General features: G+C 44.2%; 1 protein-coding gene and 1 long non-coding RNA gene across 2 annotated transcripts in view; one reads left to right on the plus strand and one right to left on the minus strand.

Moving 5' to 3' along the window:
• Positions 1-6,866: 6,866 nt before the first annotated feature.
• LOC146892192 (uncharacterized) lies at positions 6,867-9,280 on the minus strand. The gene is made up of 2 exons (XR_015004765.2): positions 8,900-9,280; positions 6,867-7,044 (listed from the first exon to the last, which is right to left on the minus strand). It is a non-coding gene; the product is annotated as an uncharacterized LOC146892192 (long non-coding RNA).
• A 73-nt stretch (positions 9,281-9,353) lies between these two features.
• The window catches only part of Vwa8 (von Willebrand factor A domain containing 8), a 327,640-nt gene continuing 322,853 nt past the window's right edge, over positions 9,354-14,140 (plus strand). Inside the window, exon 1 of the mRNA XM_048422107.3 lies at positions 9,354-9,601. Within this exon, the coding sequence (XP_048278064.1) occupies positions 9,439-9,601 (163 nt within the window). The 5' untranslated portion in view covers positions 9,354-9,438. The remainder of the gene's footprint in view (positions 9,602-14,140) is intronic.

Consider the following 14,140-nt stretch of genomic DNA (forward strand, 5'->3'; position numbering starts at 1 on the left):
TTTTTAGGATATTTGTTTCAGGATATTCTAGGGAAGCCCTGGCCTGTCTGGAACTCATCACATAGGTCATGCTGGATTAGAAGTCACAGAGACTGGTCTGCCTCTGCCTCTGCCTCTGCAGTGCTGGGATGGAAGCCTGCATGCTTGCACTACCACACCCAACCCAGACTTCTCTTAAAGTTTTTATTAATTTTATGTTTCATTATTATTAATTATAAATTTATTTATTTTGGTTTTTCAAGACAGGGTTTCTCTATGTAACCCTGGCTGTCCTGGAACTCACTCTGTAGACCAGGCTGGCCTGAAACTTGCAGAGATCTGCCTGCGGTTGCCTCCCGAGTGCTGGGTTTAAAGGTGTGCGCCCCCGCCACCCAGTTCTCTTAATTTTTTAAGCAAAGAGAATTTGTAAGGTTGTGCTTGGCTTTCCAACTGTAGCTCTCCTTTGAGGCCCTATTTTGAGCATTTCTCTTGTGGTGTGGTTTTAGATCAGGGTTGACTAGATGAATAATTCATTATTCTTGGGGCTTGTCAGGCATACTGAGGGGCAGGCTTATAGGGAATTATCAGCGTCCCCCAAGATCTCCTTCTCCTGCTCTGTGCCCAGCTCATCTTCCCACAGCTGGTTCTCCTGGCATGATCAAGTCCTCGAATACAGGCCCGCAGAACCTTCAAGAGAGCGTCAGGAAAAGTTCAACTGCCATACTATGTAATGTTTTCCTGTTTTTAGTTCCCACAACCGCTTGGGTTGGTCTGGGGTCATTCAGAGATTCACCCATCTGACCATGAGTACATTTTAAACAAAGAAGAGGCTTTATTCAGATACTGGCACCAGGTCTACATTCTAGATTTAGGATTCCCAAGGTGAGGCATGGAATTGCATTAGCCGGGGGCTGATAAAAGCAAAACTCACAAAGCTACATACTTCCTGCCACACTAATGACATGAGTATTTGCATCCCAGCCCACACTTTCTCCAGAGTTCTAGACTTCGTGTGATAAACATGACGAAAATCAAGTCAATCCAGGGTGATATTTATATTCCATCTGCAGTCATTCTTTTCAGATCAAAGTCAAGGTTCTTTCCATGCATGTGGGCACAGACTGTTGTCAAATTATTATATGCATAGAGAAGTTTCTTGCAAGGAAAAAAAAGAAAAGAAAAACAAGAGAGGAAAGAAATAGAATTGTTTTTCTTTTTTCTTCTGTGTTCTTTCTTCCTTCCTTCCTTCCTTCCTTCCTTCCTTCCTTCCTTCCTTCCTTCCTTCCTTTCTTTCTTTTTTATAAAGATAAGATCTCACTATGTATTCCTGGTTGTCCTGGACTTGTTTTGTAGACCAGGCTAGCCTTAACTCATTAGCTCCCTCTGTCTCTGCCTCCCAAATGCTGGGGTTAAAGACATGGGCCACCACACCTGGCAAGAAATAGCATCTTTTTCTTTGGGAGCTTTCCTAGTTTCCCCAGTAGCAAAACAGGTACATCTTTAGGATGCCAGGGAAATGTACGGATTCAGAAACAGACTGTTCAGTTGTCTGACGTTGCTCAAATAATAGGTTGTCCTAAATTCATGGATTTAAATGTGTCACCAATTCTCCCTGTGTGGAATTTTTCATTTTATTTTTCTCTTGATTTCCCCTCTTGTTTTCTTATTTTTCCAAAAAGTCTAATAAGCTTTTAGCAGAGAAATATTTAAATTCCTTTTTATGTATGTGTATGTACAGTGTGGGTCTCCTCCCATGGGGCCAGAAGAAAGTGTTAGGTCTGGTGGTGCTGGAGTTACAAGGAGTTGTGTTCCCTGACACGGGTGCTCTGAGACAAACTTGGGACCACTGCAAGAACAGCAGGGACTCCTAACACAGAGCCAGCTTTCCAACCCCATAACAGAAACATTTTGAAACATAAAACGATTCAACAGAAATTTATGGTTATTCATGGATTGGTCTCTCAAATAATTTATTTTCTGTTTCACGTCCTATACCTTTAAAAGTTTAGGATTATGTAGGTGTATACTTTTGTTTCTGAACACTATAATCTTAATAGTATAAAATTTTTATGACTGAAAATTATACATTTACTTTAGTTAGTTATTCCTATGGAACAGTTCTTGGTGTTTTAGTATTATAAATAATGTTGTAGAAAACATTTTCAACCCAATTGCTTAGTCTCCATTTCCTCAACTTAGACTCATAAAGAAATATAAAATGATACGAGATCCCTGACATAGGTGGCTACAGTGCATCCGAGAATAACCACACTGCTTCCCACCTTCATCCACAGCAATGTATATGATAATCCTCTTAGCTTGCTCTCATCTTTATTACAAAGGCATTTTATTTGTATTAAGTTCTTGCCTGGACTGCTGAGATGGCTCAGCAGGTGAAGGCGCTTGCTCCGCAGTCCTGGTAATCCCTGAACACTGGAAGGAGAGAATCAATTTCCCAGCGCTTTCCTCTGACCTCTCTCTCACACGCACATAACAACAATAAAAGTTGTCTGTCCTCTGTGTTAGACTTTTTGTTTTATCTTAGGTTGAGCAATGTGATTTGTGCTGCTAGGCATTTTCTAAGATGTGTACGGTCCTCTGCTGTAGGGGGAGAGGCTGATGCAGTAGTCATGGAGGCCCAGACTGGGTTCTCCTGGGCAAGATTGTGACAAGAGTTTGTATTTCTACTTCCCATTTGCTCAGGGGCCTCCTACAAACTCTTCCCTCAGGGGTCTCAATATTTATTATTATTAATTGGCTGCTATATCCAATTTTCTCTCAAGAAAAGGCTTTACTAGATGCTGGGCATGACTGAGTTTCTTAATTGTAGCTTGGAGAATGTGGCACTATTCCGTCTGCATGGTAACATTTCTACGGTGATAGCGGTGTCTGCAGAGTCACCGAATCAGAGAGTCAAAGGCCTCCGACAGTCACGCAGAGCAAAACCAAGATGACAGAAGCCTGGGGTAGCTCTGCCACACACTCCGAGTCCCTGACGACTTGTCTTTGTTGCTAAGGCAGCACCAAAGGCATCTTTTAGGCCATTCTGCTGTCTCTTTCCACACCTCTGTCTCCTGAGAGTGTCATCTCATCAGGTTTAATTTATTCTTAAATCTGTCAGTGAAAAATCCAGGAGATGTGTTCTTAGTCATGGTGGCTATCTGGAGGCTGCCATTCCCAGTGATCTACCCCAGTTTATTCCAGGGAAGCACAGTCCATCTCCTCCCATGTCTTTTCTCCCATTTATATAACACACTCAATGTGAGCGTGTAGAGTACATCCATGCCTTTCCCTCCCAGTGTTCTGCCCTGTACCCAGCAGGACTGTCACACCTACCGCTCTGCCGCTTGCCCTGAAATACCCCATACCTCACTTGAAGGAATCACACATGGCCTAACTTATCCTTCTTCCCTTTAAAAACAGGCCCCTCTATGCATATTAAAACATCATACGGCACCCCTTTATTATGTACACTGACTGTATTACACACTTGATCTTAGCTAAAAAGGCAAGAAGCTACCAAGTTTTATGTTTCAGCGGATGAATGTACCTTGAAAAATAAGAATTGACAAATCTCAGTTGACTAAAGAAATAAATTCACATGACACAATGTCAAACAGTTCAAGGAGCAACTGCCTATGGTAACCATAGATCTTAACACGGTAATTTTCTCTCACTAGACTTAGAAAGCAGAGCCCAGAACTGTGGACAAAGAGTCACAACCTCTCCATGTTTAGAAGAATCCTCCCAGTATCTCAACTAGGGAACTCTGCATCTGACTTCTTAGTGCATCAGGAGGAGGACTGGGGATGTGAGATAGAGAAGAAAGCAGAGCAATTTCATGGGCCTTGAGCAGTCCTCTCGGGTACAAAGCCCTGACCAACCTTGGGTAGTTTGAATGTAATTGGTCCCCAACATTTCATCAGGAGTGGCACTTTTAGGAGGTGTGGCTTTGTTGGAGTGGGTTTGGCCTTGTTGGAGGAAGTGTGTCACTGTGGGGGCGGGCTTTGAGGTTTCTATGGATACTACCCCATGTCTCAGACAATTTCCTGTTGCCTGCAAGATGTAGGACTCTTAGCTGCTACTCCAGCTCCACATCTTCCTGCACACCATGCTCCCTGCCATCAGGATGATAATGGACTGAACCTCTAAAATTGTAAGCAAGCCACCCCAATTAAATTTTTTTTATAAGAGTTGCTATAGTTGCCCAGTGGTGGTGGCCTTTAATTCCAGCACTTGGGAGGCAGAGGCAGGCAGATCTCTGTGAGTTCAAGGCCAGCCTGGTCTACATGAGCTAGTTCCAGGACAGGCTCCAAAACTACAGAGAAACCTTGTCTCAAAAAACAAGAGTTGCTGTGGTCATCACATCACAATAAAAACTCTAACTAAGACAGAAGTTGGTGCCAGGGATTGGGATATTGTTGTGATAGACCTGATCATGTTTTTGTTTGTAGTCATATAGATTTTGGTACTTTGGGTTAGGCGAGCAGTGGAATGATTCAAGCATTGCTTAAAGGGGCATTCTACTAGGAGCATGGAAGACAGTGGTACTGAGAGTTATTTAATCTGTGAGGGGCTCACTCAAGAGGTTTCAGAGGAGAAGATTTTAGTATGTTGTCTAGAGATCATTCTTGTGATATGTTGGTGATGAAAGTGGCTGTGTCTTGCCCTTGTCTAAAGAGTCTTCCTGAGGTTGAAGTGAAGAGTTCTGGCCTTTGGCAGAGGAAATCTCCAAATAGCCTAGTACAGACTCTGTTGTATGCTCATTAGTATTAATTCTGATGAAGATTTATAAGGAAAAGGAGCAGGCTGAGTAGGGTAAATTACAAAATTTAAAATTTAAGGAGAAATGAAGCACCAAAAAAAGTGGAATGGAACTAAATCCTGTGTTCAAGGAGATAAACAGATTAAGAAATGGAATAAAGGGAATGGTGACCTCAGGACAAGATCCCACCCTGCTAAGTTTCCAACTTGTGAAAGGAACTGAAAAAAAGTTTAGAGCTGCATGTGGTGGAGCACACCTTTAGTCCCAGAAATGAGAAGACAGAGGCTTGTGGGTCTCTGAGTTTGAGGCCAGCCTGGTCTACAGAGTGAGTTTCAGCCATGTTAGGCACTGAAGGACAGAAAGCTGGTCAAGATGTAATTGAATGAGGGGGACATTTTCCAGCTTGTGTAAGCAACAGAAGTTGGCAGCTTCAGCCACGTGGCTCTGGCTTTAGAGTTAAGAATAGAAGAAAGAGGTTATGGAATTTGCCCTCAAGAATAAGGAAAGCCGCTGAAGCCAGGCATGTGTCAGGGGTGTGCCAGAATGGAGGCCTAGTAGAGGGACCATTGTGTGAAGCTGTGAAGGTGATGACTGGATTGCCTTGGAGAACCCAAGATGTTAGAGATGCCAGAGTCATGGGACACCTGCCAAAGAGAGCTGCTGACAGGGAGTGGAACCAGCCCAAGAGATGTAAGAGTGTTGAAGTCAACAAAGCTGAACAGAGTCGGAGATCTGAAGAGCATTTTGACATCAGACATGGAGATGCAGAGTTTGGAGTTTGCCCAGCTGGTTTTTGGTCTTGCTTTGGTCCAATATTCCCTCACTATGCTCCCTTCCCTGCATTTTGGAATGGCAATGTATATCCTATGCCGTTATATGTTGGAAGGACATGATCTGCTTCTTTATTTTTACAGGTGATTACATTTAAGAGATTTCATGGAGCTCAGAAGAGGGACTTTGAATTTTGGACCTTAGAATGTTGAGACTGTGATAGACTATGGGGACTTCTGAAGTTGGACTAAATGCATTTTGCATTATGATATTGTTACAAGCTTATGGAGGCCAGGGAGTGGAATGTGTTTGTTTGAACATAATTGGTCCCTATAATCTCGTCATAGCAATAGAAACCCTAACTAAGATACACCCCAAAGCCAAATGCAGGAAGTCTTTTTGGGGGGGGTGCAAGGGATTGGCAGTGAGTGCTATAGCCACTTCCTCTTTACCTTCTGGTAAAAGATGCTGGAGTTTCCTATTGGGGTCACTCACTGCATGGAACTAAACTGGAGTCTTGTGACTATTCAGTCTGAGAAAATTCCAGTAAAAAAGCAGGCTGCGGAAGCCAGGGGAACTCAAGGAGTAAGTATAAGCAACCCTTCTCCAGGGCCTCTACATCCGGTCCTGCCTCCTGGTTCTTACCTGGTTTGAGTTCCTATTCTGACTTCCCTCACTGATGAACTGTCACCTAGCAGTGTAACCTGAAATAAACCCTTTCCCCCACATGTAACCTGGAGGGCTGGCTTGTTGGGTTTCTGTCCCACCCAGTACCCCACAGCTGGTAAGTCCCAAAGAAAATCACACACAGGACTCCATAAGATTATAAACTGATTGACCCTTAGCTCAGGCTACTTGTTAACTCTTATAGCTTATATTAACCCATTATTCTGATCTATGTTAGTCATATGGCTTGGTACCTTTTCCAGCTGTCAGATCACATGTTGCTTCTTCGGTGATCTGGCCAGGAATGGCAGAGGGAGCTTCCTGCTTCCCAGAATACTCCCATTCTCTTTGCTCCACCTCAACTTCCTGTCTGGTTTTCCTGCCTGGTCAATCAGCATTTATTTAAAATATGATTGACAGAATACAGACAATTCTCCCACACCACCTACAGGCTGCTTTTAGTCTGGGGGTCACCACAGGAATAGTACCTCTAACTAGAGCAGTAGGTAATAGCACCTCATATTTGTGAAGCTGTGTGAAATAAGATTATTAATTAAAATCATAATATAGAGTATGTGCTCTGTATTAGTCAAGGTTCTCTGGAAGAAAGAAGAAATTGAAAAAGTATACATTTAGCAAAGGAAATTAGACTAGTTTGTACAACAGGAGCTGGGAAGTCCAACAGTGTTTTTTTAAAAAATATTTATTTATTTATTTGCACATTGGAGAGGTTGAGAATCTTGAATCTTGTAGCTGCAGATGAAGGTTGGATGCTTCAGCATTTCCATTTCAGTGTGCAGGCCTGGAGATTCCTGTTAAGCCACTTGATCTTCCGTCTATGTTGGAAGAGAAGAAGCTGGATTCTGCTGGCAGTGAAGAAGCATTGACACTCATCAGCAAGAGGTGGCAGAGGCAAGGGAGAGCATCTCCTTTTCCATTGAACTCTTGGTCTAAGTTTCCATGGGAAGGACCATGCACTCTGGGTTGGGAGGGTCTTCTCCTTTTCGTTAATCTTTCCTTGAAATGCCCTCACAGACAGCAGAGTCCAGAGCCAATCAAGGTGACTATAATAAAGGTCACCTATTGCACGCTCACAAAGTGGGAGAAGCATTTTGTAAGTTTATAATGCGCTGCTTACATATGTGCCTGCCGTTCCCCAAGTCTCATAGGAATGAGATTGAAAAAAAGAAATCAAAGGAGGACAGGACTGCTCCTAGGTATGGTGGAGGTGAAGTTTATTGTCGAGATGAGGGAGAAAACAGCCAGAGGCATCTGCGAGGGTCCAGAGTGGACATGACTGGCTGACTGAGCCAGACATGCGAAGAGAGGAGGGAGGAGAGGGAAGAGCCAGGAGCCAAGAGGCCAGGAGACCAAAAGAGGGCTGGAGTAGCCAAACTGGTTGGATTATATGGGGAAGAGCAACTGGGCAAAGGGCAGCCCAACACCTGGGCCGGAGAGTTCAGAGTAGGTGGCTGGGTATGTCAGCCAGTTGGACACTTCAATCGGTAGGGACTGGGGGATGCTGGGAGAACCTGTAGGCCAGCGTCAGCTTCAATAATATCAAAATTAACAGCTTGTCCTGGGTTTGAGACCTAACAGGGGAGACTGTGAATAGTGAATGAGAATGTACTCATGGAATAATGTTGTTTTTGACAACTTAAATATTCACTATCTTTATTTTTATTTTTATTTTCTACCAACTAGGTTATAAGCCTGTTTTCCACTCTTCCTTCTGAAGTTCAAGTTCGTCAGCAAGATGCACAAAGCGTTCTATACTCAGCCCAGCTTCATTTTCACTGCCTGTAAACTCTCAAACCCAGGGACTAATGGCTGAGGGGCCTATTTAACAAATCAACTCAGACTTGGCCACCAGGTTATCTCAACATCCCTCAGTCCCTACCCTACAGGGTTTGATCTCCCCCACCACTTGCCTCCCTGCGCCCCCAAACTTCAGCCCCGGGGTTGAGCTGCCTTTCCCTAGAGGCTGATCCCTGTTTAAGCCAGCCATTTTGGTCACCCACCCCTTTTTGTACCTTTGCCCTCTGGGATGCTGCACCTGGTTTTCCTCTCTCCCCTCTCCTTTCCCCTTCCCTCTTCACATGGCTTATGGTAATGTCCACTTTGGACTCTCCCAGATTTCTCTGCTTCTCACTACGCTTTCCTACAATGCTTTTATCTACAATTAACTTTTTCCTCCACCATACCTAGGAGCAGTTATTGTCCTTCTTTTTTTTTTTATAATCTCCCCCCCCCCCCCCCGCGCGCCCTTCACAGTGTCTCCTTGGTTGGTTGCTTTCTTCTCAGAATTTATTCCAAATTTAGGTGCTTGGGCAGTAGGTGTTCAGTATGGCTGTGAGACCCTGGCAGGTCTAGAACTGCCCAGGCTATTTGCTGAGAGTGAGGCCTGCCTCCATTGTGCTTGATTTCATTGCGCACAACTTCATTTCAACTTTTTGTCCCGGTTAATTCCCTCCTGACATTTTGGGGGTGTAGCATAATTAAATTAGGCTTCGTTGGCTTTATGGAAGACTGCTGCTGCTTTTGGAATGCATGGAAGGGAGACAGCCTTTGCCTGTGTCCTACTTTTTTCTTCACCAAAGACATAAATTATGTTTATATAACTCTTGCTTTGTAGCCTGACGGTAAAGCGGTCTCTTTGGATCCTTCGGGTAGTTAAATGTTTTTCAGGCACCATTATAATGTAAAATTTCCACTTACAGTTTAGAAGATGTGGTAACACAGGAGCCACAAAGGAAGGCTAAAAAGACACAGGTGAAGGCTTTCAAGACCCGTTGTATGGAAACCCTTGAAAGATGAAAACGAATTCAAATAGGTGGAATTCCATAATCTGCCGTGTATTTTCTCAATTCCAAAAAAGATTTGAAGCAGCGCTGAGGGAAAGCCCTCAGTGCATCCTAACACACTGGGCTCGCAGCCAAGAAAGGAGCACTGCAAGCGCTGAACGCTGGGTGCTAAGGGCCTTTGGCACCTCCCCAGCTCCGGATCGTTCGTGGGGTGACCACGCCTGGGGTGGTGCACGGGGCCGGGGTGGCCGATCCTACCCGCTGGCACCGCTCCAGCACACCGCCCCGGGCCGGCCCCACACCGCGGAGCCCGGCGCGCCGGGGGAAGGAGTTTCCGGCGGACCCGCCTCCCAGCCGCTTCCTGTCCTGCTCGCCGCACCGCCTCCTGCAGTGTCCCGGGAAGGCACCGGGCCCCCATAGTCCCTGGAGGTGCCCCGTGGTGCCACCTGCGCCATGCAGTCCCGCCTCCTCCTCCTCGGGGTCCCGGGCGGCCTCGGCGACGTGGCCTCGCGGCGCGTGCGACTGCTCCTGCGGCAGGTGGTGCGGGGCAGGCCCGGTGGGGAGCGGCAGCGACTGGAGGTCAGACTGATGCACGCCGCCGGGGTGACAGACTCAGGTAACTGGGCCCGCCGCCTTTGCGGCTGCTGCTTCTGCCTTCGTTGCCTCCCCTCGCTACTGTGTGCTGTGGGGCAAAGCGCTGGCGCCCCCTGGGCTCCACACTGAAACCTGAGGGGTCTGGACTAAGGTCTCTGATCAGTCTAGGAACAACTGCTTTCCTCTTTTCCCACTGGAGGTTTTGCTGCAAGAACCCTAACTTAGGCAGGAGGGACACTCAGGTTTATGCAGCAGCTTTTGGGAACTGTTAAAACCCGCACTTGACCTTGATCTTTGACTCCCAGCGGTTCGGTAGCCGGTTTTGTGCCTTGAGCCAAGTAGGGCTTGAGGTGGCGTAGACACGTACACATTCTTGCTGGAGAACCTATATCCATGGACTTTCCCAAGTTTAACAGGAGACACGGTTTCAGGAGTTCTTAAAACTGAAAGCCATAGATATAGTTAAAATTCATGACGACAGGTGGAGTGAATGAGTCCCAGAAGGAAAAGTAAGTGCCTTGTGGATGATTGCACAGCAAAACTGCCATTCAGAAACTTGGCCTTGCCTCGATTATAGTTTCGAGGTCATTTGTTTTCCATTCTATTACTCACTTTTCACACATGTGACAAAATACAAAAAATCCCCCAAACAAAAACAAACAAAACCAAAAATCAAAACAAAACACCCCAATAATTTAAAACAAGGAAAGATTTCTTTTGGCTCACAGTTTCGGTTGTTTCAGTGTATGCTTGCTGCCTCCAGGGCTTTGGCCTGTGTGGAGGCAGAAAATCATAGTGGTAGGTAGGCTTAGCAAGAGCGAAGCTGCTCTCTTAAGGAGCCAGAGAGGCCTCAGCGATAAGACCTATTTTTCAACAACAGGTTCCAGTTTGTCTAAGTAGGCCCCAACTCTTTGTATCCTCTCCAAATTATGTCATCAATTTTAAGTCCATCAGTGGATTGATTTGTTGATTAGATCAGACCCCCAGTCTCCCAGGGACTGGATCCACCAGTTTGTGCCTCCATGAGGTTTTACTCTACGTCCAAATGTGCTCTTCTGTCCTAACAGGCAGAGGTCAAGGGTGGAAATGTGACATAATCCGACAGGTTTTGGAGTTGGGCAATTTTGAGTGGAATCCATTTTTGTTCTCTCTAGCTTTTAGAGCCATGAGTAAGCAGATACAGCATTTCATTGAAAAGAAGTTTTACAAAAAGTGAAAGCTGTTCTTGTTCTGAACACTACACTACCTGCTGGGTGTGAAAACATTACAAACAACATATAAGTATGGCCTTGAGAATTCTGTTAGAATAGGTAGTAGGGGTAGTTGTAAATGTCCTCAGTTTTTGTGTTGTATCCCATGAAGTGCAAGTGTGGTTTCACATGTGAGGGGCGTGGGCATACTCTGGGCAGCATTCCAACTTCTTAGACTCAGTGGTTGGCTCTGGCAGACCAGGCCATCGGAAATGCATTGCACTGCCGTGACTTTTCTCGCTCTAACAAAGATTGTAACACTGGAGCTATGAAAACTGTGGGTAAACGAAGTTGAGTTACCCAGAGATCTGGGCACAAGTAAGAGCCCTTATGCCAAAATAAAAGGCAAACTCCTGGCTATTCAGTCGCCTAAGGTTAAGGCTTAAAGGTTAGAGTAGCACACTTGGAACCAGAGGTCATACACAGACAAGCCTCATAACAGAGAGAGCAGCAGGCTGGGATGGGTTAGTGTTGATGCTGGGAAGATTCTCAGCTGTACTCCAACATGTGACCAGACCCACTGTGTCCTCTGCTTGTAAATTGTCTTTGCTTCCTAGCAGCGTGAAAAAAAGAACTACAAAGTACATGAAAAACAGATTCGAATCATGCACTTTTCTTCTCCTTACTGCATGCCTATTTGTCTTGTCTGTATGTTCCTTTGGTGCTTGTCAACACTCTGTACCTAACAAGCGTTCAGTGGCTTACTGGGTTAAAGTTCATGGAGAGTGTTTTTGTAACAGGTTGCAATTGCTTTGCTGGCTTTCAAAACAGTACGTCTACTAAGCCTGATAAGAAGGAAAAGGAGAAGGTCATTATGTTAAAAAGTAAAAAAGATGCTGGATAAGGTGGGGTTCACCTTTACTCCCAGCACTCCTGAGGCTTGTGAGTTCAAGGACAGGATGGTCTACATCACTGTTCCTGCACAGCCCTACACAGAGACATCCTGTCTCAAAAAAAAAAAAAAGTCCAAACCAAATCAAATCAAACCAAACCAAAAACTCCAAAAAAGAAAAAACCAGCAAAAACCAGTCCACAAGCTCTCAAGCCTATTGCTTTTCTTTTTATCCTTTTCTGTTTGATGGTATGAAACCTAACTTGTAAATTCTTTATTGCTTTATGCTTTAATTACTGGTAATGGTAATTCTTGGTTTTAAAGATAAAATGTCAGCCAGCAAGGAGGCTATCTGCCTCACCAAGTAGTGGACACAGATTATGGTAACACCATCCCAGATGGAGCCAGCAGGCTTGTAGGTCTGGAGGTTGCGAAGTGGTGAGCTTGGAAACAACTCTATAAATCCTGCCATTCCCGCTGGCCTTTCTGACTGTGCTGTATCCTTCCTTATGATGTCTGTGCATGAAGTAGATTTGTTTATAGAAACGCTAAAATGTTTTGGCATACATTTTTCACTTAGAAAACTGAAAAATGCAGACAAACTGCAAAACAATCCTTCCATCACATTAATCAACTTTTTGGTATTGATTCTGTCAGATTGTATTTATCTAATTATACAGGTAATTATTTGTACACATATGTACTTTTTTGTAATTTATTATAATACCATGACTGAGAACATTAACATAACGTTGTCCTATATGATAACTTACATTAGATATTAAGTTCAGATATTTACCTCGATGATTATTTTGCCAGTTTCTTATTCTTGGACATATAAAGTGTCTGTTTCAAATATTTTTATATAAAAACAGTGAAAAAGATATGCATGCTTATACATGTTTTCTGACTTCAAGATTGTGTCCTTGGGCCATAATAGAAATGGTCATGTAACTGAAAATGGCGGCGATGGTTTAGTCTTAACTCTGTATCTGCCAGGTATTTATCTGTGCCTTGTAGAGCTCATTGTCTACTTTGACTATAACAGAGTAGTTTTGACTCAGAATCTTCTGGTTCCATTGTGAATTAAATAGTTTGACAGTAAGATCTAGTATAGTTGTAACCTTATAAATCATTAGGGAGATTCATAGTAGTAACATCCTGACTTAAGATGGGCATTGTTGATACATTCAAATTTTTGTTTTGGTTTTCGAGACAGGGGCTTTTTGTATAGTAGACTTGGCTGTCCTGGAACTTGCTCTCTACGCCAAGCTGGTCTTGAGCTCACAGAGATTCTGTCCCTGCCTCCTGAGTGCTGGGATTAAAGGTGTGCACCACCTCTACCCAGTGATACTTTTAGTTGTTGTTGTTAATTTTTTACATCTGCTCTAAGGTTTGTATACTTCTTAAAAAATGATACGGACTGGGGATATAGCTCAGTGATAGAGTGCTTGCCTAGCCTGGGCAAGGCTCTTGAGTCAGTCTCTAGTACAAAACAGCAAAACACAAAACTGATGTCACTAAAGCATTGGTTTTCAGCCTTGTGATTCCCCTTACTCTGGGGACTTTGGCAATACCTGAGATGTACCAAGGGAGGGGGATGCTGTTGGCATCAGTGGGTCCAGCTGCTCCTGGTACAAGCACAGAATAACATCTCAAAATAAGAAATCATCCCGTTCAAAACGTCAGCCGTGTCCCTGGTGAGAACCCTGAACTGAGCCAACTTGTCCATGCAGCTGTTAAAATAGAAAAAAGAATTTAAGTTTAATAGAATTAGCAACGCAAAGTGGAAGAGACTCAGAGAGATGCTGATGATGTGGACAAGCAGCTTCCAGACTGCAGAAGTGAGGTGTGGAAACAGCTTGATTCCGGCACAGCATGTGCTTTATCTGAGCCGGGTCTGATCATTGACAGCTGGTGACTGGGCCTAACTAAGCTACTGTGATTGGCTCAGTCTCACTGTTATAAAAGCCAAGTCGGATAGGTTTTCATTAGTAGGCCTCAAAGTACAAAGGTAGCCTCAGTCCAAGTTGGCTTTAGCATTACAATCACATCCTGAGGAAGGCTACGGAACTGTGCCAAGTGTGGTGAAAGTTAGCATGCTCATCAGTGGAATCCATGGTCTCTAGGACATCACATGCACATTTGAGAATGTCTGAAATATTATGTATACAGCAGTTTTGAGCTTGGTGAAGATCTTGAAATATCTGGACAGAATATCCAGTGTTTTCAGGGCTTAGCAAACAATTAAAATTATCAGCTGTAGTAACATTTTATTTATTTAGGTTTGAGGCAGGGACTCTCCATGTAGTCCTGACTGTCCTAGCCCTGTGTAGATCAGGGTGGCCTTGAACTCACAGAGAACCTTCTACCTCTGCCTTCTGAGTGCTGTGTAGCAACATTTTCAGGAAGCATGTGAGTTCGAACACACACACACACATATACACATGCTCACTAAATGTAAGAGTTAAAAAGTAAA

This window comes from Myodes glareolus, chromosome 12, assembly GCF_982192425.1.
Source record: "Myodes glareolus chromosome 12, mMyoGla1.1, whole genome shotgun sequence".
NCBI classification, from domain to species: Eukaryota; Metazoa; Chordata; class Mammalia; order Rodentia; family Cricetidae; genus Myodes; species Myodes glareolus.